Source organism: Phoca vitulina, unplaced genomic scaffold (assembly GCF_004348235.1).
Source record: "Phoca vitulina isolate PV1807 unplaced genomic scaffold, GSC_HSeal_1.0 scaffold71, whole genome shotgun sequence".
Lineage (NCBI taxonomy): Eukaryota > Metazoa > Chordata > Mammalia > Carnivora > Phocidae > Phoca > Phoca vitulina.
In genome coordinates, this window is record NW_022589774.1 from 7,017,058 (window position 1) to 7,040,765 (window position 23,708).

The window sequence follows — 23,708 nt, forward strand, 5'->3', positions numbered from 1 at the left end:
GGTAGATGAATATTTAACTTAACAGTATTTTGTGAGTATGGAGAACTTGAGAAATAAAAAGCTGAGTGGAAGCAAAGTTTAAGGTACCAAATTAAAAAGAGACCAGTGTAGATTCTGGGGCCAGATTGCCTGAGTTTAAATCTCTTTTCTGCCACATACCTGGTCTGTAATCTTGGACAAATTGTCTAACCTCTTTATGTCTCATTTCCCTGCCTGCAATCTACCAATACAGTTATTAAGAGAATTAAATGAGTGTTTATATATGTATATGTAGAAGAATTCCCTGTATATAACTTAGTAAATACTAATTGTTATCATTTTGTCATCATTATTATTATCCAGAGCTTTAGCTGGATAGGATTTATTCCATTTTGTGATATATTTCTCTAGCATTAGAAAAATGTTTATCAAGGTGTCTTGGCTCAGTGGGTTAAGTGTCTGACTTTTGATCTCAACTCAGGTCTTAATGTCAGGGTTGTAAGTTCAAGCCCCGCATTGGGCTCCATGCTGGACATGGAGCCTACTTTAAAAAAAAAAAAAAATTGTTTGTCAAACAAAAAAAGAAAGAAAGAGTAAAGAAAAAAAGGTCTTTCATCCTTTTCTTTCTTCTGTAAAAGAACGTTAAGTAATAGCAAACTTTAGGAAACTCGTTACTTGATTCAGGTTTATCTCTAAACATTTTCATTCTGGACTTTCTATCCTGTTTATATTCATATAATGAAAAACGAGTGTAATACTTAATCAGTTTTCCGCAAGTATATGCCTTTCCATTGCTTCATTTGCTTAGTAGCAGCTATACTTATTAGATAAACATTTATTTAGTGTTTATAGCTTGCCATTCTTTTTCATGCCTTTTTCATGCATGAAGAGTGGCAAACTGTAAAACATAGTAATTATATGAGGTAGGAAGGACTCATGTGATTCTGTTTTATAAATGAGGAAGTTTAGACTCAAAGATATTAAATTGTCCAGCAAATGAGAGCCAAGATTTTTTTTTTTTTTTTAAAGATTTTATTTATTTATCTGAGAGAAAGAATGGGAGACAGAGAGCATGAGAGGGGGAGGATCAGAGGGAGAAGCAGACTCCCCGCTGAGCGGGGAGCCCGATGTGGGACTCGATCCCGGGACTCCAGGATCATGACCTGAGCCGAAGGCAGTCGCTTAACCAACTGAGCCACCCAGGCGCCCCCTGAGAGCCAAGATTTTAACCAACTGGTTCTTCATAGATCTTTGCATCTCAAGAATGTGAACTTATTCTCCTGTTTCAACAAGATTTTATTTATTAGAGAGAGAGAGCATAAGTGGTGGGGGTGGGGAATGGGCAGGAGAGGGAGAAGCAGACTCACCGCTGAGCACGGAGCCCGACTCGGGGCTCGATCCCAGGACCCTGAGATCATGACCTGAGCCGAAGGCAGACACTTCAACTGAGCCACCCAGGTGCCCCTCAAATAAATAAAATCTTAAAAAAAAAAAGAAGAAAGCATGTCAAAAACATTCATTTATCCTTGTATCAGTTCAATTGATCACATCCTCTATAAATCATCTCAGTGTATACATTTGAGTCAAGAACTGTGCTAATTAAGGACTGACGTGACAGTAGTAAGCAAGACATGCATAGAGCCCGCCTTCATGGATTTACAGTTTGCAGCCAGAAACTAGCCGTTGATATATAATTTACACACATGTGTAATTCTAAATTAAACGATAAAAATAGAGGAATAGGGAGCTGTTGTAAAAGCATAAACCAGAGGAAACTGACCTAATGAGGATGGTCAGGGCAGGCTTCCCTGAGGAAGTGACATTTGAGCTGAGATCTTAAAGATGAATAAGCATCACCTGAGTTCTAAGATAGAAGAACAATTCAGGGGGAGCAAACCACATTTGCCAGACCTGAAATGAGGAGAAACATGGGTTTGAGTGGAAATGTTAGTGGTTGGAGGTGACATAAGATAAAACTGGAGAGGTAGGTCTATATCCTCCAGTGCTTTGTAAGCCATGTTAAGGATTTTGGATCTTATTGTAAAAGCAAGAAGTTTAAGCAAGAGAAATTACAAGATCAGATTTACAGGTTTAAAAATGCTTGGAGGGGGTGCCTGGGTGGCTCAGTTGGTTAAGCGACTGGCATCGGCGCAGGTCATGATCCTGGAGTCCTGGGATCGAGTCCCACATCGGGCTCCCTGCTCAGCAGGGAGTCTGCTTCTCCCTCTGACCCTCCCCCGTCTCGTGCTCTCTCTCTCTCTCTCTCTCTCTCATTCTCTCTCTCAAATAAATAAATAAAATCTTAAAAAAAAAAAAAAAAAGCTTGGAGAGTGCAGCACCTGGGTTAAGCATCCGACTCTTGATTTCAGCTCAGGTCATGATCTCAGAGTTGGGGGATCGAGCCCCGTGTCAGGCTCCCCGCTCAGCGGGGAGTCTGCTTGATATTCTTCTCTCTCCCTCTGCCCCTCCCCCCCAAATAAGAATAAATAAATAAATCTCTTTTTTTTAAAGATTGTATTTATTTATTTGACAGAGAGACACAGCGAGAGAGGGAACACGAGCAGGGGGAGTGGGAGAGGGAGAAGCAGGCTTCCCGCGGAGCAGGGAGCCCGACGCGGGGCTCGATCCCAGGACTCTGGGATCATGACCCAAGCCAAAGGCAGACGCTTAACGACTGAGCCACCCAGGCACCCCTAAATAAATAAATCTTAAAAATATATATATATATATGTTTATATATATATATATATGTTTATATATATATATATGTTTATATATATATATATATAGTTATCTGCTGAGAGAATGCTTCAAAAGAACCAAGTGTGTGGAGGAAAAAAGACCAGCTAGAAGAATATAGCCTATATGGCGAAGGTGGCTGTTGTTTATTAAAGCAAAGCTTCTTAGCTAAATTTCTCTTGAGCATACGTCAAAGTAAATGAGGAAACTAGCATTGTGTGCCAGTTCAAAATGACACACAGAGTGAAGGCGTGCTACATACAGCCTCCAGCTAGTTACAGACGGCTTTTACTTCACATGGTTATAAAAATGTCATCTTAATAGTGAAAGGATTAAATACATTGGAAGGGGAGGCAGCGATATGGAGGCATCTTCAGACTTGAATTATTAATCAGAAATGACAAGTAACGTATCTCACAAGTGAACAGTAAGCAGATTGGTTTGTGGCTCTTTATTAGACGTACCAAAAAACAAGATACTGTCCTTGGATGGCAGAGGCTTCCAACAGTGCCAAATAGGGTCACTTATACAGAAACATCTCTCTCTCTAGCAGTTCTCAGAAAATTCTCAAATAGCAAACAAAAAATTCTTTTGCTTGTATAAGATTATTATAGTTTGGGTGAGGGTGACGTCTGTGTATAACAATTCAAGAGATTTAGGAGTTGGGAAATAGTAACATATATATATGTTATGTGAATATCCCCTTTACTGGTCATAAAATACCTTTCACCTTCCTACAGAGAGACCTGGGCCTATGTAACTTGTTTCAAAAGTTCGCTCTTCTTTTTTCCCGCCCCCACTCTTCTTAATATGTAGCTAAATGGTACTGTTAGCTCCTCAAGTTAATTATTAAGAAATGCTAAATAAACTTCTCTCCCATAATTAGATTTAGCCAACCTAGCATTTGGAGATTCTAATATTTTTGCATTTTAGAGAGATTGAGATTCAAAACAACAATTCTTTTAAAAGGTTTATTTATTTGTTTTAGAGAGAGTGCACACATGCATGCGCAAGTGTGGGAGGAGGGCCAGAGGCAGAGGGAGAGAGAAATTTAAGCAGACTCCATGCTGAGCACTGAGCCTGTCGCAGGGCTCGATCTCATGACCCTGAATCATGACCTGAGCCGAAACCAAGAGCCAGCCGCTTAACCAATTGTGCCACCCAGTGCCCCTCAAAACAACAATATTTTATAACACGTGAACCAAAAATTCTTCCCTTAGTACAAAAGAAAAATCATGTTTATTATAATCATGCTCATTTTAGAAAATTTAGAAAATACTGATAAATCAAAAGAATATCATGATAATCTCATCACCTAGATAACTTTTAATATTGTGATGTATGGTCTTAGAGTCTTCTTATAAAAAGAATTTTTTTAAACAAATGAGATCATCGTCTCTTTTTTGTGATCCGATTCTTTTTACTTAATAAAATGAACTCTTTTTTTCTTGTCAGTAAATGTTCCTCTTTTATATCACTTTTAATAACTTTATACCATTTTATTTTCCTGGAAATATAGTAATCAATTGAATGGATGTACCATTATTTAACCAGTCAATATTTTTTTTGCTCTTTTAAACAGTGTTGTAATAAACATCTTGCAGTATGAGATTTTTGTACTTATTTCCAATAATTTCCTTAAACTCCTAGAAATAGAATTGCTGATTAAAAGTATATGCAGAATGTTAAGGCTTTCGTATGTGTTGTCAAATTGTTCTCCAAAAAGGTTGTACCAATTATACATACTCACCAACATAATACAAGAATGGAGGTTCCCGCCTTTGCCAATACTAGCTGTTACCAATTTTTAAATCTTTACCAAAAGAATGAGCTCATTGTGCTCTATAATTTTATTATTAATGTGGTTAATTTTTTACTTGTTTATTGGCTATTCTAAATCTTTTGCATGCTTAGTATATGTGCTGCTGAAGTGAGCACTCTTTTGCATGTTTAATCATTAAATATTTCAAAATTAGAAAATAGTACAGAAACCATTGTTTCTGAATCCCCCTCTTTCATTTAGTCCAGTTTCCATCTTCCTAAAGTATGTACTTGAGTATTTCATTAATCTCACTAACTTAATGTAAGCTCTGTCTTTGTCTGCAGATGTTTTTATTTCAGCTCTTACTCTTGAATTATAGTTTACTTAAGTTTTGAATTCTAGGATGATAGTTCTTTTACTTCAGCAATTTGAAGGTACTCTTTTATTGTAATCTGACCTCTGTTGTTGATCTTAAGAAATTTGCTGACAGTCCTGTAGGGGAATCTGTCTTTTCTTCTTGGTTTCTATTGAAGATTATGTGTGTGTTGTTTGTGTGTTCATTTTACAATTTCTCTGGATATGTCTAGATATGGATTTCTTTTTATTTTTCCTGCTTTGGACTCACTGTGCTTATTAAATCTTTACTCAATTCTGGAAAATTCTCAGCTATTGTCTCTTAGAATGTTACCTCTCCCCAAGTCTCCAGTTCCTTGTGGCACTTTTCTGGACACAGCTTTGGCCCTATTCTCTCTTTCATGGTCCTTAATTCCTCTCCTAAGTAGATGCAACACTTGCTGCTTTTTTAAGTTCCTGTTTGTTCTGGTACTTAAGATTTTCCTCTTTTCTCAAGATTTCTTTATGCATTACAAATATTGTTTTATTTTATCCAATATTTCTGTGTTTATATGAGAGCTTTCTTGCATTATCTTACTCTGCTGTTTGCTGCTGCTGCTGCTGGTGGTGGTGCTGTTGTAATGTACTCCAGGTGTTTTTCAAATTTTATTTCTAAGTAATATTTGGATATTATAATTTAAAAGAGCAGGAGAAGACAGCGGTTAATATTTTGGTCAGCACAATACTATAGATAAAATGAAGCCATCTTTTCTTATAAAATTGATGGGTTTTATTGTTTTTGTAGAATTTTGACTGTTGGTAATTTTGCTTAGGATCTTAAGTTTTTAAAGGTCCTGAAACTTCCTGAGCCTCATTTAATATTATTTGATGTAATGAACCTCAAATGCTCCCATGGACGTTAGTGCCACTAAAATGAGAAAATAAAGGGGCGCCTGCGTGGCTCAGTTGTTAGGCGTCTGCCTTCGGCTCAGGTCACGGTCCCAGGGTCCTGGGATCGAGCCCTGCATCGGGCTCCCTGCTCCCCAGGAAGCCTGCTTCTCCCTCTCCTCCTGCTTGTGTTCCCTGTCTCGCTGTGTCTCTCTCTGTCAAATAAATAAAATCTTTAAAAAAATAAATAAAAAGAGACAATATGGCTTAGCAGTTAAGAGCAAGATCTATGGAATCAGACCTCTTGTAAGGTTCCAAACTTGTCTCTACCACTTAATAACAACAGTGTGACTTGGGGTAAGTTACTTCTTTGTGTCTCAGTCTCCCCATTTGTAGTGTGGCAGCCTCATAGAATTGTTGTAATGATCAAGTGAGCTACTCTGTGTCCTAAGTGGCATATAGGAAGCTCTCAAAAGTACTAGGTATTATTAATACCATTTTTATTGATTTACAATCATTTTCTTACTTGGTCCCCACCCTCCCTGTCTGCAAACAGCCAGAGTCTAAATTATGTCAGAACTTGGGTCAGAAATTTGACTTGGTGCTATGAGATATGTAACTATGAAGCTTTTTGGTTTTTTTGAGTTGTGAAAATTCCATCTTTTTATTAAAAATGTACATGCCCTTCAGCTGTGTTTGAATTTGCCACCTATGCCTGATCTAGCATTCTTGATAAAAGCACTTTGATTCAGAATAAGCAGACACTGTCACCTCTGCCTAAAGATCCTAACAATACTAGTAGATTTAATTCCCAGAATGTTGTGGCTCTATCTTTCTATATTAGATAATATAATATGTCAGCCATATTGTCAAGGTTTTTGGTACAATTTTCTGACCAATTCCATTATTTTCTTTCATCACACTGGTTCGTCACCACGCAGTCCAGTGTGATAAAAGAAAAGATGATTATTAGTACAGAATTAAATCATGTGAAAACAGTTTAATTGGAAAAGGGACTCTGATGTGTGTATGCATAAATACCATGCTTCACAATAGTTAAAGAAAGAACTAGAGAAAACTATTCACATGTTTGCCTGTTAAAGCATTATTGAAAAGGATCCACTGAGCTCCTAGGAGCACCTATGGCCAGTTCAAATTAACCCAGTCACTCGGTTATTTCTTATGTACCTGCTGTGTGCTAAGTGTAATACTCTAGGCCCTGGGAATACATTAGTGAACAAACCAGACAAAATGCGAGGAGCTTTCATTCTAGTGAGGGAGACAGATACACAAGAAAAATAAGTTAAATATATAGAGCCATTAGGGAATATTGGGGTTGCAGTTTTAGATAGGATGGCTGGGGAAGGTCTTGCTGAGAAGATGACATTTGTTTAAAGGACTGAGGGCAAACGTGAGCCAAGCACTCATCCAGGGGAAGAACATTCTGGGAAGATATATTGGCCCTTGATTACTGGGGGAAAGTCATTGGGTATGGAGCAGAGTGCAGGGTCAGAAATAGTAGTGGGAGATGATGTTCCAGAGGTATTGGGGTGTGTGTGTGTGTGTGTGCGTGCGTGCCAGATCATGTAGGGTCTAATAGGCCTTTGTAAAGACTATAGGTCTTACTCTGAATAAGATTGGCAGACATTTAACGATTGAGCAGAAGAGTGATGTGATGTGATGTACATTTTAACAGGATCACTGTGGCTGTTGTGTTGAGAATGGACTGAAGGAATGGTAGCAAAGGTGGGAGGAAGGAGACCAGTAGGATATTGTAATAATCCAGGCAAGTGATGATAGTGGCCAGAACCAGTTTGGTGATATTTAGGTGATGAGAAGTGTTCAGATTCTTGACATATTTTCAAAATAGAACAACAGAACTGCTGATAAATTGAATGTGGCATATAAGAGAAAGAAAGGTAGTAAGAATAACTCCGTTGGGTTGGTGGGAGCCACTGGAAGGATAGAATTGCCATTTGCTGATTTGAGAAAGACCGAGAAGAGTGGGTTGGCAAGGAATATCAGGAGTTCTGTTTTGAACATATTAAATTTGAGGTGTCTGATAAACATCCAAATGGAGATACTGAATAGGCCATTGGATGTATGAGTCTGGAGCTCAGGCAAGAGACCTAGGCTGGAGATATGAATTTGGGAGTGGTGGACATAGAGATGGCAGTCAAAGCCATGAGGCCAAGAAAGAGGAGGGCCAACGACTGATTCCTGACACACTCCAGTGTTTCAAGCATTCAGAAGATGAGGAGGAACCAACAAAGGAGACTAGAAAGGAGCAGCCAATGAAGTAGAAGAAAGCCAGGAGAGTGTGGCGTCCTGGAAGCCAGGTGAAAGCATTTCCAGGAGGAGGGAGGAATGAACTGCATGGGCTACAGCTAATTGGTCAGGTAAAATAACTGAGGATTTACCATGGGATTTAGCAATGTGGAGGTCTAGACTGTCCTTAACATTAATGAGGAAGTAGATTGGGAGCACAGAGGAAAAAGCTCCTGAGTCTTAAAGGCGGAAACTTCCTTGCAGGTTGGTGGTTATGTTGTCCTTTAATCAAAAAAGCACAAATCCATTTAACTGACCTGTTTCTATTTCCCCATCTTGTTCACAAGGATATGGTGGAAGACCGTGCCATGTGCTTGCTGAAATCTGGCCACGTTTTATTTCCCACATTTCTCTTTTCTAAAACCAGCCTCATACCCTGTCAAAATAAAAGAAAATAAAGTTATTATTAGACTGACTTTTTAATATAATTTAATTTATGTAATATATATTAACTTACCATACATGCATAATACATGTGTAGGAGCAAGGGAAATGTGTAATAAAATAGAATAGACTCCAAAAGCCAGAAGGAAAAAAATGGAGGCAGATCTGCAGGCTGTGAGACCCCTTGGTTGCCATAGTTGAACTTCTGAGTTGGGCTTTGTGCTTTTGGATGGCCAAAGCAAAATGGAAAGCATGATGTTGGTCCTCACCAGCTGAGAGTGAAGTGGTTCTTGCTCTAAGGAGGAGCAAAGCTTTTGCTAAATCTGACAAGGGCACTGTGGGGGCCCATCATCTTTGTGCTGAAATAGCGGGTCATGTCCCGAGCATATATTCTAAGCCACAAACGATTTCATCAGGACCGTGCTTCCTAAATTTTGTCACTGAGGAAGAAATTGCTCAAAGAAAAAATTTAATATTAAAGGTTGAGAAAACTTATAAAAAGGAAAGCTGTGCAAGTTTGTTTGGACAAAATTTATGGGAGATAAGAAAGGTTTTGTAGGGACACACCTTTTTTAGCTTTCCCAGAACATGGTTCTCCCTCAACAACAGTTTGAGAAGTGTTGCATTAGGCTGTTGCTTACAGCATCCTTCATGAGAGGAACACCAATTCCTTGGTAGGTTAATAATATTTCTTACACAGCCATACAGAATAATTCTTTGATCAAATATAAGAAACTGAATTAAACAAGTTTCTTTACTGGTGGACTTCTTTTTAATAAGCTAATATGCAATGTGAACCTCGCAGAAGGAGTTTTCTAAAACTTATTTGGCCATGGAGCCCTTTTTGGTGGCATATCTGTTCATGGATCATAAATTAGGGAACAAAGGAAATGGATATTGTGCAAATCCTTCAAACACCCTCCTCCAAGAGAAGGAACGTGGCAGCCACCGTGTCATATATTTGTCAGCCCTGGCCAGGGGCACCTGTTGGGCTCTCCTTCCTTCTTGTGCTCTCAAACTCCAGGGCGACAGGCTCGCTCTCCCGAGAGCCTTCTCATTTGCCTATAACAGGAAGCAGAGTACAAGTTCCTGTCCTTGCTTCCTCAACCTTTTTCGAGATGAAACTATGATCAGTGCAAGCCAGGCGTCTGTGGTCCCATGGCCTTTTCGCCAAGTTAGACTTCTGGTTAGACACCCCCATCACTGCAGTTGATTTCACTGAATTTTCACTAGATCGGGGTTTACAATCCACTTTCACCACCTGGCCTCCATGCCGCGCACAGTCTCATTGTGTACTGTATGTCCCATATGTTTCTTTTACGAGTTAGTCTTTAAAAACTATAAACAAGCAAAAAATCTTGGACAAATAAATAAAATCATAATAAACTTAAGCAATAATACATTTTAAAAATACTCTAATGAATATTAAACTTTATTCATTTATTTATAATACTCTAGAATCACATTCAGTATTTTCTTTGGATATATGCATTTTAGAATTGTAAATAATTGGACAGTCCTAATTTAATTAGTTTTGGTTTTCTGTAGGACTCCCCAAACCCTAAAATGTAATTAATATTATAATAACGGTGTATGGTGGGACGCCTGGGTGGCTCAGTCATTAAGCATCTGCCTTCGGCTCAGGTCATGATCCCAGAGTCCTGGGATCCAGCCCCACATCAGGCTCCCTGCTCAGCGGGGAGCCTGCTTCTCCTCCCACTTGCCCTGCTTGTGTTCCCTCTCCCACTGTGTCTCTCTCTGTCAAATAAATAAAATCTTTAAAAAAAAAAATAACAGTGTATAGTGACAGATGGTAACTACACTGATCACGTCGAGCACAGCATACCATATGGAGTTGTCGAATCACTATGTTGTACACCTGAAAGTAATATAACCTTGTGTGTCAGCTATGCTTCAACTTAAAAAAAAAAAAAAAAAAAAAGAGCAAGTATTGCATAACTGATTTTTTTTGAAGATTTATTTATTTATTTTGGAGAGAAAGAAAGAGCAGGGGACAGAGGGAGAAGTTGAGAGAATCCCAGGCAGACCCCCCGCTGAGCACAAGAGCCTGACATGTGGCTCAGTCCCACAACTTCGAGATCATGACCCAAGCCAAAATCAAGAGTCAGTCAACCAACTGAGCCACCCAGGGACCTCGCATAACTGATTTTTAAAATAAACTTAAGTAAGGGCGCCTGTTTGGCTCAGTCAGTTAAGCATCTGCCTTCAGTTCGGGTCATGATCCCAGGGTCCTGGGATCGGGCTCCCTGCTCAGCAGGGGAGTCTGCTTCTCCCTCTCCCTCTGCTTGCCGTGCCCCCTGCTTGTGCTGTCTCTCTCTGTGTCAAATAAATAAATAAAATCTTAAATAAATAAATAAAATAAACTTAAGCAGTAATACATTTAAAAAATACCCTAGGAATGCCTGGGTGGCTCAGTCGGTTAAGCGTCTGCCTTCACTCAGGTCGTGATCTCAGGATCCCGGGATCGAGCCCCTGCATCGGGCTCCCTGCTCAGTGGGGAGCCTGCTTCTCCCTCTACCTCTGCCCCTGTTTGTGCTCTCTCTCTCTCTCTGACAACTAAGTAAATAAAATCTTTAAAAAAAAAATAAAGATACCCTAATGAATATTAAACTTTATTCATTTATTTATAATACTCTAGAATCACATTCAATATTTTCTTTGGATATATGCATTTTATAATTGTAAATCCATATATCTAATAATTTACATGCTTCTCTCCCCCTTAAATCCTTATACACATTCCCTTATATTGTCATAGACAACAATATACTTGTAAACCTTAGTATGTATAAAATCCTGGAATATTATCAAATTCCATTTTGACAGATTTGAAGCCATTTTGACAGTTTTGAAGACACTTTTATTTGGCAGTTGAGTCTTTTCAAACTTCTTGCAACTTCAAAAGGGGTATTGATATCATATAAACTACCTTTTTCTCTAATTTCCTTGGGCTGTATTCTCATGGGAAGTGGTTGAGAATATAATTAATATGTCTATATAATAATATATAATATAATATCAATACAATTAATTTTCTAGCTTTTGTGTGACACTAATTTTCTGACCTTTCTGTTCTCTAAATTCTAGGTCCAGGAGCTCCACGAAGAGGAGGCACAGTGGGTGAACTATGATGAGGATGAATTGTGTGTGAAGATGCAGCTAGCTGATGGGATCTTTGAGACCTTGATCAGAGATACTATTGATGTTCTGAATCAGATCAGTGAGAAACAGGGGAGAATGCTACTTGTGTGACATCTTGCAAATAAACCGAACACTGAGTGCTAACATGAGTCCTGGGCCTTTCTGCCTCCTGATACACACCCCATCTCCATCATAGCAAGAGTGCTTCTGGACTTGCTACCTTTCCTTAAAGACTACTGGTTTGGAGTTCATGGGACAATGCGGTATATCTGGTACGGCAGCCCTTGCCTTTAGAGACTGCCCACTGGATTAGCTGGTGACGTTCGGTGGGCAGGGTTGCACTCCTGATGTTGACACACAGTATAATCCTACACCCCTTGTTAATACCCCTACTGGGTCTCAGATACGGGCTGAAAACACCAGACTTACCTCTTAGCTTAGACGAGGCTATCACTTCGTTGAGTCTGAAGTCAGGCAGGAGAGGTATATAGAATTCTGCGTCCTACCGTTTTTGAAAAGTAATCCTGGTCTACACCATGAAAGTCATAAATGGACATTATAGTCTCTAAACAGTATTAAACCCCTAACCACTTCTAAATAGGCAAGTCTAATAACGTGTGCCTATTTCACATTCTGGAATTCATTTCATTTCTTTTTGAAGACCATTTTCTTCCATTATTGCAGTTGAGCAGCACCAAGTGGACTGTCGAGTTAACAGAAGTCAATGGTAGCCTTGCTTTCTGAGCACCATCTAAAGAATTTTAAACCTTTGCATTATTTTTAGTTTTCTCTGTGTGGGCATGAAAACAAAGAATGCCCCCACTGAAGACTGGGCTCAAAGGACTGATGCAGGGCTGGTTCTTCTACCCCTTCTTCTCTCCCTGCACTTTTCTTACTCCTTCTGAACCTCTACCAGCTGCTCCTAGAATCACAGATCCTCAGGACCATCTCAGGCATCCAGGCATGGCAAAAGTGGAAATAATTCATTTTGGCCTTCAAACTCTCAACTCCCATCTCTCCCCAAGAAGTCAGAGACGCTGTTACTTGAATGATTTAGGAAATGAGTGTGTGCACCAAAGACAAAAAGATATTGTCTATTGTTCGTGTGCTTGTTTTGCGCTATGGAACGTTTTTTAATTTATTCTGAGATAAATTATTAAGTTGAAAATGTGTGTCCCTATTCAGAAGTGAAAGATTCTTCTTGTAAAAGTTAAACTTCTGTCTTGAAACTTCTGTGGTTCATAGTCTTTGCACAGGAAATCTCCGGTTTTAACAAACCCATACACATATCGAAGAAGGCAGTTTAATTCAGTGAAAAGAAGATGAGCTTTTCCAAGATCACCTGCAGTAGCAGGAATGGAATAAGATGATTTCAAGACACTGTATAATTCAGTTCTGCCTCTCTTGCAGCATTGCTTCTCACAACTATTACCTGTACCTGAAAAAAAAATATATAGACTCCAGCTGCTACATTAGAGCATACGTGATGCTCTCTGGGACCTCAGTACCCTGCCTTCTTGACTGGTTTCTCTTTATCAGTCCTGTTCTTCTTCAAGTAATCTAGAAGAATGTGGACAATCTTAGGCGTGAATGTAAATGCCTTAATACTGAAGGTCCTGATTAGAAGCATGATTTAAGACATCCACTGGATTCATATTTACAAATATCCTGGAATGTTATAGCTTCAAAATACGTTAGAAAAACCCCAAAGATGGTATAATCTTTAAGTGTGCACGTTCGTTCATTTCTGCATCTTTCCTCCCAACCTGCCTTTGCGTCTCAGATGTTTCACTATGCACACTTCCATTCCTCCTTGGTTTCATCTTGTCATTATGAGAAACTTATCGAAATAATCATTGGAATATTTGCATTTTGCACAGTGACTGGTATGATAGCTCTTGACAAATAAGGAAAGCACTGAAATGTGGTGATTGGGTCTCGGGAAATGCGCAGATTGATGTATCGCCAGCATTTCTTCTGGGCTCTTGCTGTTGAGCTCTAGTCTTGTAGCCATAATGAGCAGATGGACTAAGGGAAGCTAGGGTTTCTTGGGGTTATTAACCAGTAGTGTGGAGATATTGTTTTCACATTGGCCAAGGAAAAGCAAAGGCCTTTCTTTTTAGTTTGTGTTATTTGAAAGACAGAAAAACATCTTATCTACACCCTTTGGCTGTTCGTAGGATTACATTGTCCTTATGATACTGAAACTTTACAGCTGCTATAAATTTTTTATAAGTGAATATAAAAATAATATAATAGGAATATAGGTTGTTTTTCTACATTCTCATTATTTGGACCTAAGTCAATTTTTAATAAGAAAGGTAATCTTTACTCTTTATGACATTATGATTCCAGAAAAGGAAAAAAAAAAGTGTGTGGAGTCAGCTATCAGGACTTGGGGTTCCGTGGTGAGGATACGGCCGGGACCGTGTGTTGGCCCCCCCCTCGCGCGCTCCCGCTGTCTCCCCTGTCTTCAGAATCCCGGGCTCCAGATGAGAGGCAGCCATCGGTCTGTCTTACTCCTTGTTAGAAATGGTTGTCCATAGTTTGGTAGCAGAAAACAGAGGAATCTAGAATTAGCAGATTTCTTAGAATTTTAACTATTGGATATAATTGAAAAGGTATTTATTGTTAGCATTAGGACCAGTGACTATGGATACCCAGCCACTCGTTCCATATTGGGATCTTTTTAATCAAGTTCTGCCTCTTAACCAAGAATCTAAATATTCCCTCTTTCTAATCTTTGTTCCTTCTCCCCACGCTCCCATCCTCTTTCACTCTTTCTTCATAATTCCTCTAAGAAAAAGATCTTTGCATCAGCAGTAATATCTTTTAGAATAGCACTATCAGAATTTAGTAGTAAACCAACATAGAGGCTTCAGATTTAGTTCTGAGTCCAAAATAATTTGTGCTATCCAGGGTACTGAACTCTGGGTTAACCAAGTACAGGGTATAGATTCCCTCTTCAGGTCTAAACAGAAATTTTTATTCTAGGGAAAAGTGGGAAGAGCTCAAAAGTAGTTAATAAGGAAGGTAATTGGTTTTTCTTTTACCCAAAAGAAAAGAAAATTCCTTCTGTGACTACAGGTCTCTGAGAAATTATCTTTCAAAAGAGATTTCATTGCTCATAAGAGTGTTGTGGCCTATTGATAAAAACAATTTTGTTCACTTTCTTGTCTTGAAAAAAGTGGCCTTAGCTTTTTGCAATACTTGAATCAAGTGTGTCCTCACACAGCATTGGAGACTCTTAACTTTTCTGCAAGAAGTTCAAACTTACATCTTCTTTTACTACCTTAAGAATACTAGTGAAGAAAACATTAATTCAAAGAGCAAATGATAGAAACTACAATGATGTTTAATGCAAATTGTAGGAATTTACATGTTTACAAATCATCTTGAACTGGTTGTGCAGCAATTCAATAAAATATCTTTGTATTATAAAAATGTGAAGAAAACAATGTAAACTGATGTAAAGGAGGTACTGTCATTTTAATTAACCTATGTTTAATAGCTTTTCCTTCCGGACTTTGCAAAGCCTTCTTGGTAAACACATTGCAAAGCGTTCTCTGGGAGGCCTGGCCTCCGTGTGTGTACTGTACTGTGCAGACATGAAAAACAAACCCGTTTACTGTGTATGTGTAAATAGCCTGCTCATCAGGCCATTTTCAGCCAATAGTCACATCCAGTGCAGCTTTGCACAGAAGACTTGGGGTGTGGTTTGTAAGTATGATCTGTAAAATAACTGGGATGAGTTCCCGTGTATACCTGTGTAAATAGATTTGTTAACTGAAATGTACTTTAAGAAAAAATAAAATCTGTAAATAAACTGATTTATAAACTAAGTTTGTGTCCCGTGTCTGTTTTTTCACCTTCTGAGCCGAGATTAGAAGCCGGTCCCCATGAAGTTGTGGACTGGCTAGCAGAGCACATGCGCTCGGGCAGCAGCATGAGGGGAGCTGAGTGTGGGAGCTGTCCCCTCTGTTCATAAACGCCGTCGCCGCATACACCCGAGCAGCCTGGGCTCTGACATTCGTCACTAGTGTGTACGGTCCCTGAGCACACTGTCATGTTCTGAGCACTGTGCCGAGTGCTGGGCAGGTAGCGGAGGCCACAGCCATGGTCCCTGATGTCCTGGAGCTGAAAGTCTAATCAAAGAGTCATCAAAAGAGAATTTGAAAAGCAGTACGCGACAAATCGCAGTAAGTGCTGCAAATGAAGCACACGCAGGGTTTGAGCATATATAATAAAAAGAACCCAGCAGGGGTGGGGATGGGTCAGAGAAGAGCTCCCTGATAAATTATAACTCTCTCTTCTATATTGATGGGCTTCTTCCCTGTAATTCATGGCAAATATCTTTTCTCCCAGATGGCTTGAATTTTGATCACCCTTGCAAAATAACACAATGAAAAGTCACAATTAAATGGGCCGCAAAAAACAGCAACCATCTGATGACTAGGTGTGGAGGCTATAATTTATTTCTAGAAATACAAGCTTGGAGAAGAATGGAGCTAGAGATCTAGAAGAATAAAAGAATTTCCAAGATGGAAGTGTATGGCACTCAGGGTAATGAATCCTCGCTAGCCCAACAGATTAGAAGTAACCACCATGGGGCGCCTGGGTGGCTCAGTCGTTAAGCGTCTGCCTTCGGCTCAGGTCATGATCCTAGGGTCCTGAGATCGAGCCCCGCATCGGGCTCCCTGCTCAGCGGGAAGCCTGCTTCTCCCTCTCCCACTCCCCCTGCTTGTGTTCCCTCTCTCACTGTGTCTCTCTCTGTCAAATAAATAAAATCTTTAAAAAAAAAAAAAAAAAAAGTAACCACCATGGTCTCCCTGAATTCTTCTAGGAGCCTCCTGATGGCCATCCCTGCTGTGCTTTTAACCCCTACACAGCCATGAACATTAAAGGAGTTCTCAAAAGAGGACTGACCCCAAATTGCTGCAGAACCTAAGAAATCCTTCCGACTCCCAGAATAGATGTATGAGTGTCCACTGTGTGCCAGATACTGTGTTTGGTGCTTGGTAGACACAATAGTAACGACAGGTTGAATCTTGGGAGGGAAAAAACCCAAATATATCTTTATCCTTGAATGCAAGTATGTGAAAGTGGTAGCCAGCGCTGGTAGATGGCAGAGCTAAGAATGGGGAGCCCAACAGCAGTGAGACCTACAGTGGTGAGTGCCCACAAAAGTGAATGCTGAACTAGCCAGTGCCCTACAAAATCCCAGAAAAGCTCAGAAATCGAAGGCAGTGACTGCCACAGAAAAAGGTGTGAAGCAGGGGGACTGTTCCATCACTCACTGGCTGGCCAGGCTATGCGCGGCCAAGGTTAAAAGGCAGGTAATTGGCATCCAGGGAAGAGATCAGGACACGAGATGAGATCACTGAGCACAGACAACAGCACCCCAGGCTCAAGTGGGACAGCACTTCCTTCCGGCCGGAGAGGAAAGGAAGTGCACAGGGGCCAGCCCCTAGCAATGCGTGGGGTCCCCGTGGCCAGAGGAGTAGGAGATGTGACCGCACGTACCCCATACCGCGCCTCAGTGGAAGGGCCAGGACCCGCCCCATGGGGTCTGAAATAGTCAGCTGGGGGTGTGCCTGAGGGCCACTGACACACGCGCTTAAGCAGAACAAAGGAGAACACATTGAGTCTGAAGGAGGGAAGGGTATTCCCACACAAGCTGGTAAGGCCAGCACAGGCTGGCGGCACTCTCTCTCTTGGTTTGGGAAGTGGGCCAGGTCCCAAGGCCCATTCTTATGTGACCCTGTAGAAGGCGAGAAGCTGTGCATGACTGCCTTTCCCAACAGGGATGAAAAGACAGAACTTGGTTGAATTCTGAAAGGAACAGCTAGATCCCCTTGGTTCCCATCCCTATCCAGTGGGTGTGGGTCCCTGCCAATCCCCTCTCAAATGCTCTCAGAAAATCATTTTTTCTCTGGAGAAACTGAACCACGGTGTCCCTGAACTTGAGGACTCCAGGCACAACAAAACACGAGGCAACAAATGGAAAATAAAAATTAACTTAAAGCCTGTGGACTGAATGGAAGGATCTAGTCAGGCTTATCCAGGACCCCTCCTCCAGGAAAAAGACTGAAGGATCCTCCTTGGAAAAAATAGAATGAATGGCTTTGGAAGAAAGCCCTCTAGGTACTGACATTGGGAGATTCCCCTAGAGAAAAAATTGGTTTGTTACCTGATCTCCTTCCAGGGAAGCTGACCAGTCAAAGCCGCACACATGCCTACTGAGTTACTCAACCACATTTAGCGCATCACCCAAATAGCCATCTCCAGACATTTGAGGAGAGCCACCTATATGAGCCAGACCAAACCAAAAAGAAAAAAACAAACAGGGATTCTGGTGAAACAATGCATGGCACAGAAGGAAACATCACAAGACACAAAAACCACAATTAAAATGAAAACCCTCAGATAGCTCCACAGTATTGTGTCCATGTAATAGGAACAGGATGCTCTAAAAGAGTAATGAATCAGAACGAGATGAAGCTCTTGAAAATTAAACCTATAGCAGCCATAATTTAAAATTCAGTAGAATGTTAGAAGGCAAAGTTGAGGAAACCTCCTAAAAAGTAAAACAAAAAGGTACATAAAAATGAGAGAGAAACAGATCCAGTTAGAGAACCAGCCCAGGAAATCCAACATCTAATTAACTGGAATCTAGCAAAAACAGAGAAAACAGGAGGAAATTAGACAAGAAAAGAATTCAGAACTTACCTATGTGAATTTGCCATTGGAAACTGTCCAATGAATGCCTTTGCACGAGAAATAACTCCCCAACAAGGCCGATCATGGTGAGATATCAGGACTCTGCGGGAAAAGAAAAGGGCTAGAAATAAAAATGTCATCACTCTCCTGAACAGAAATATTGGAGACCGTAAGAAAACACAGCAGAATTTTCGTAAGTGAAATGAAAATTGTTTTCATCCAAAAGTCTACACTTTGCCAAATCATGAATCAAGTGCTAGGGTAGAATATGAACGTGTTCGGGAGTGTCCTTTCTTCTCAAGCATCCTTTCTAGGGCGGGGGGCATAAACCCTGAAAGACAAAGCCTTGAGATCCAGAAACAGGGGCTCCACCCAGAAGCCTGTGAAGGAAATCCCCAGGATGACTTGGAAGGCGTTCCCAGGATGACGGCTATCTGGCACACCTAGGGAGCCACCAGTCCAGATCAGAGGCGGGGGGGGACAGAGAGCTCCAGAAGGAATATCTCCAGGAGGCAGGGAGGGGGAAGAGAGAGGAACAAATAGCATATGTTTTTAACAACATGAAATTTTTTATTGAGAAGCTGTTGGAGAGCGAGGAAAAGATGGAGTAATAGGTTCGAAGAGTGAGTAATGAAGAAACAAGGAAAAGCAAAGCATTGTATGAGTAAGAAACAATTATAATACACTCCCTGGCTCACCCTGGAATAATATTTATAGTTACAATAATGTAAATACTGTGATATCACTAAATTGAGAGGATGAGGAAAGGGAAGGGAGGTGTCAAGAGAGCTAAATCTACATCTGCCCTATAAGGAAGCATGACAATTAATTTTATATGTCAACTTAGCCAGGCCATGGTACCCACATATTTGATCAAACACAGGTCTAGATGTTTCTATGAAGGTATTTTTTTAAATTAATTAATTAATTTATTTGATGTAGTGTTCCATGATTCATCGTTTGTGCATAACACCCAGTGCTCCATGCAGAACGTGCCCTCTTTAATACCCTCACCAGGCTAACCCATCCCCCCACCCCTCTCCCCTCTGAAACCCTCAGTTTGTTTCTCAGAGTCCATAGTCTCTCATGGTTCGTCTCCCCCTCTGACTCCCCCCCTTCATTAGCGCTCACCATAGCACATACCTTCTCCAGTGTCTATCACCCAGGCACCACATCCCTCCCACCCCCCACGACTCCAGCAACCTGAGGGTTGTTTCCCGAGATTAAGAATCCTCTATCAGTGAGATCATATGATACTTGTCTTTCTCTGATTGACTTATTTTTATGAAGGTATTTTTATATGAGACTAATATGTAAGCCAGTAGGTTTTGAATAAAACAGGTTACCCTTCACACCCTCCACTATGTGGTGGGCCTCGTCCAATCAGGTGAAGGTCTTAATAAGAACAAGGTCCCACAGGGAAGAGAAAATTCTACCTCCAGACTGACTTTGGACCTGAGCCACAACATCAGCTCTTCCCTTGGTCTCCAGCTTGCCAGCCCCTATAATCACAAGAGCCAATTCCTTCTCTCTCTCTTTTTCTCTCTATCTCTCACCACACCCCGGCACACCCTCTGTCCCTTGTTCTCTCTCCATACATAATTCATCAGTTCTGTTTCTCTGGAGAGTTGGAGGAATACAGGAAGTCAACAGCTAAAGTATAAAACTAGTGATTCAAGATATAACATATTTTCTTGAATACAGAGGTAAAGACCAGAGAAAAGATGCTGAAATGAAGTGATTAACAGTGGGTGTCTCTGGATGAAGAGGAGAAGAGGAATGGGGCTGAAGACTACTTGTGTGTTTCATGTGTATGTGTGTTGCTGAATAGCCTTTTTTTGCTATGTACAAGTATCACCTTGATAATAAAAATTAATATTCCTTCCACCAAGAAGTAAAGCATCACCAAAAAGGACAAATTCAGCATCTCTATTTACTTCCTGCTAAATGTGAAGGGGCATATTTATTTTTTTGAGATTTTATTTATTTATTTATTCATTTGAGAGAGACAGCACAAGCAGGGGGAGCGGCAGAGGGAGAGGGAGAAGCAGGCTCCCCGCTGAGCAGGGAGCCCAGTGCAGGACTGGATCCCAGGACCCTGGGATCGTGACCTCAGCCAAAGGCAGACACTTAACCGCCGGAGCCACCCAGGCATATTTAGATGGAATTATAACCCCCTTCCTCTTATAACTTTAAAAGTATTCCAATACTATTGTCTGTAGGAGCTAAATTTGGGTTACAGCTTTTCAACCTGAATATTTTTCTATTTCAAGTTAGAACTAGACTCAAAGTAATTAAAACGTGTTGCTGTCAGGCGTAATTTAAGTGGTGCATTTAACATAATTAAAAATATTTTAGTACTTCTGCATATTAAAAAAGGTTAAAGACGTGCGTTTGATGGTAGGTAGATAGTGCAGGGAAAGGAGTCACCGGGTTGTGTAAAAAAAAAAAAAAAAAGAGGGAGAGAAACCCCTGCCGCCACCAGCATGCAGACTTTGTACCGCGTTCCGTTCTGAGTGCTCGAATGCCCCAACCTGAGGCTGAGGAAGCCGCCCTGGGTGCACATGCCGTCGGCCATGACGGTGTACGCTCTGGTGGTGGTGTCTTAATTCCTCATCACCGGAAGAATAATTTATGATGTTATTGTTGAGCCTCCAAGTGTTGGTTCTATGACCGATGAACATGGACATCAGAGACCAGTAGCTTTCTTGGCCTACAGAGTAAATGGACAATATATTATGGAAGGACTCGCATCCAGCTTTCTGTTTACAATGGGAGGTTTAGGTTTCATAATCCTGGACCGATCGAATGCACCAAACATTCCAAAACTCAATAGATTTCTTCTTCTATTCATTGGATTCGTCTGTGTCCTATTGAGTTTTTTCATGGCTAGAGTATTCATGAGAATGAAACTGCCGGGTTATCTGATGGGTTAAAAAATGCCTTTTGAGAAGAAATCAGTGGATACTGGATTTGCTCCTGTTAATGAACTTTTAAAGGCTGTACCAATCCTCTGATGTAAAATATGGAAAAAGAGTGAAACAGCAGAAAAGAAGCATCTAGTGAAAAATCGGAAGCATATTAATGCTTGAACTAGAATGTCTGCTTGGTATCAAAGAGACAAGCTTATCACGGTATTTTTCCTGCTGGCCTATACTGATGTACCAACGATGTTAAGTGACATTTTCTTCTTAGTTTTTCATTTCTTAAAATATACTCCATTTCTACAACTATAATTGAATAAAGTGATTATTTTTTACAGCCCCCTTAACATTTTTTGGAGATGACATTTCCAACTTTCAAAAATTAATGTAAAATCAGGAAGCAAGATCCCAAAAGCTGAGAACTCTGGACAGATGATCAGCTTTACCTGTGGTGCTTTGCCTTTAAACAGAGTGTGTGACAGTACATTATTCAGATACGTATGCAAGACTGTTTCCGTGCACAATAAGATGTATGAAAGGAGCAGAAATAAATAATTTTTCTAATTAATAAAAAAAAAAAAAAAGAGGAATCACCATGTTGTATCACTAACTAGTGGCTTGTGGGCACATACACCCTGGGGGCCAGTATTTCTCTTGGGGCTGTGATTCTATGACCTATCCAAATATATTTTTACCATGATACTGGCACCTTTTGCAAGCAGATATAAAATTTTCTTGTGCTTTTGTTTTGAACAAGAGTACCATTTGAAAACACATTTTATGCAACTTGTCTTCCCCACTGAAGAATGCAGGTCGGGAAACTCAAAACCACTCTTTTAGCTCCAAACACATTCCAGGATTCTGAGTTTCCATAGCACAAAGAGGCATGTGTGATGACCCACTTTAAGTAGAGTCAAAATATTTTTTTAAATGATAATCATCTAAATATTCCCTGACTGGTCTGTTAGTATGATTGCTACTATTTTGAAAAAATTAATTCAAACAATTAGGTGAGCAAAATGGTATTAAAAGTCCAAATTCTTACTGTAAGTCTCCAGGTTGAGTTTCCTCAGAGAAAAAGGGCAGAAGGGGCATTGACTCACAAATTCCTTGGGAACTGCAATATTGATAATCCCTGCTTCTGGCCTTTGAGATCATTATCTTGTTAATCCTATTTCCTGGAAGTAGCATTGCCCAAAATATACAGAAAGAAAGAATTTGTCTTAAGAAGTATCTGTACTGTTTTAACTATTTCTATTCTGGAGACCCAGAATAGAAGAGAGGAGAATCTGCTGGTTTCTGGTGAAGAAGTTGAACCATTTAAGAGTTTTGCTCTTCCCTAAGATGTCCATCAACAGATGAATGGATAAAGAAGATGTGGTATATATATACAATGGAATATTATGCAGCCATCAAAAAACCCCTGAAATCTTGCCATTTGCAACGACGTGGATGGAACTGGAGGGTATTATGCTGAGCGAAATAAGTCAAACAGAGAAAGATATGTATCATATGACCTCACTGATATGAGGAATTCTTAATCTCAGGAAACAAACTGAGGGTTGCTGGAGTGGGAGGTGGGGTGGGAGGGATGGGGTGACTGGGTGATGGACACTGGGGAGGGTATGTGTTCTGGTAAGCGCTGTGAATTGTGCAAGACTGTTGAATCTCAGATCTGTACCTCTGAAACAAATAATGCAATATATGTTAAGAAAGAAAAGAAGAAGAAGAAGAATGTAGCAGGAGGGGAAGAATGAAGGGGGGGAAATCGGAGGGGGAGAAGAACCATGAGAGACGATGGACTCTGAAAAACAAACTGAGGGTTCTAGAAGGGAGGGGGGTGGGAGGATGGGTTAGCCTGGTGATGGGTATTGAGGAGGGCACGTTCTGCATGGAGCACTGGGTGTTATGCACAAACAATGAATCATGGAACACTATATCTAAAACTAATGATGTAATGTATGGGGATTAACATAACAATAAAAAAATTAAAAAAAAAAAAAAAAGAGTTTTGCTCTTCCAAGAGGGGCTAGGGCATGGACACGAAGTCATTGTGATGAATGTGGTATATGTATATACAATGGAATAGTATTACTCAGCCATCAAAAACAAAATCTTGCCATTTGCAACGACATGGATGCAGCTAGAGAATATTATGCTGAGTGAAATAAGTCAGACAAAGACAAATACCACATGACTCACTCATATGTGGAATTTAAAAAACAAAACAAATGAGCATAGGGAAAAAAGAGAGAGGCAAACCAAGAAACAGACTCTTAACTATAGAGAACAGACTGCTGGTGACCAAGGGGAGATGGGTGGGGGATGGGTTGAATATGTGATGGGGGATGAAGGAGGGCACTTGCGAGGAGCACCACATGTTGTGTGGAAGTGCTGAATCACTATATTGTACTCTTGAAACTAAAAGTACACTGTAGGTTGACTGGAACTTAAAAACGTTAAAAAAAAGATCGTTTTGGTTTCTACAT

The 23,708-nt window shown here is 40.3% G+C and overlaps 1 protein-coding gene and 1 pseudogene across 6 annotated transcripts in view; both read left to right on the plus strand.

Moving 5' to 3' along the window:
• CEP350 (centrosomal protein 350) overlaps positions 1 to 15,419 on the plus strand; it is a 155,946-nt gene extending 140,527 nt beyond the window's left edge. For 4 of the 5 annotated variants that reach the window (XM_032393214.1, XM_032393212.1, XM_032393210.1 and 1 more), the window contains one exon: positions 11,522 to 15,411. In XM_032393214.1, the coding sequence (XP_032249105.1) occupies positions 11,522 to 11,686 (165 nt within the window). In that variant the 3' untranslated portion in view covers positions 11,687 to 15,411. Of the gene's footprint in view, positions 1 to 11,521 lie in introns of all 5 variants that reach the window. The other variant, XM_032393213.1, reaches the window with a different exon arrangement.
• A 5,362-nt stretch (positions 15,420 to 20,781) lies between these two features.
• LOC116624907 lies at positions 20,782 to 21,781 on the plus strand (annotated as a pseudogene). Its single transcript, XR_004297972.1, has one exon. The product of XR_004297972.1 is annotated as an oligosaccharyltransferase complex subunit OSTC-like (transcript).
• Positions 21,782 to 23,708: the final 1,927 nt, after the last annotated feature.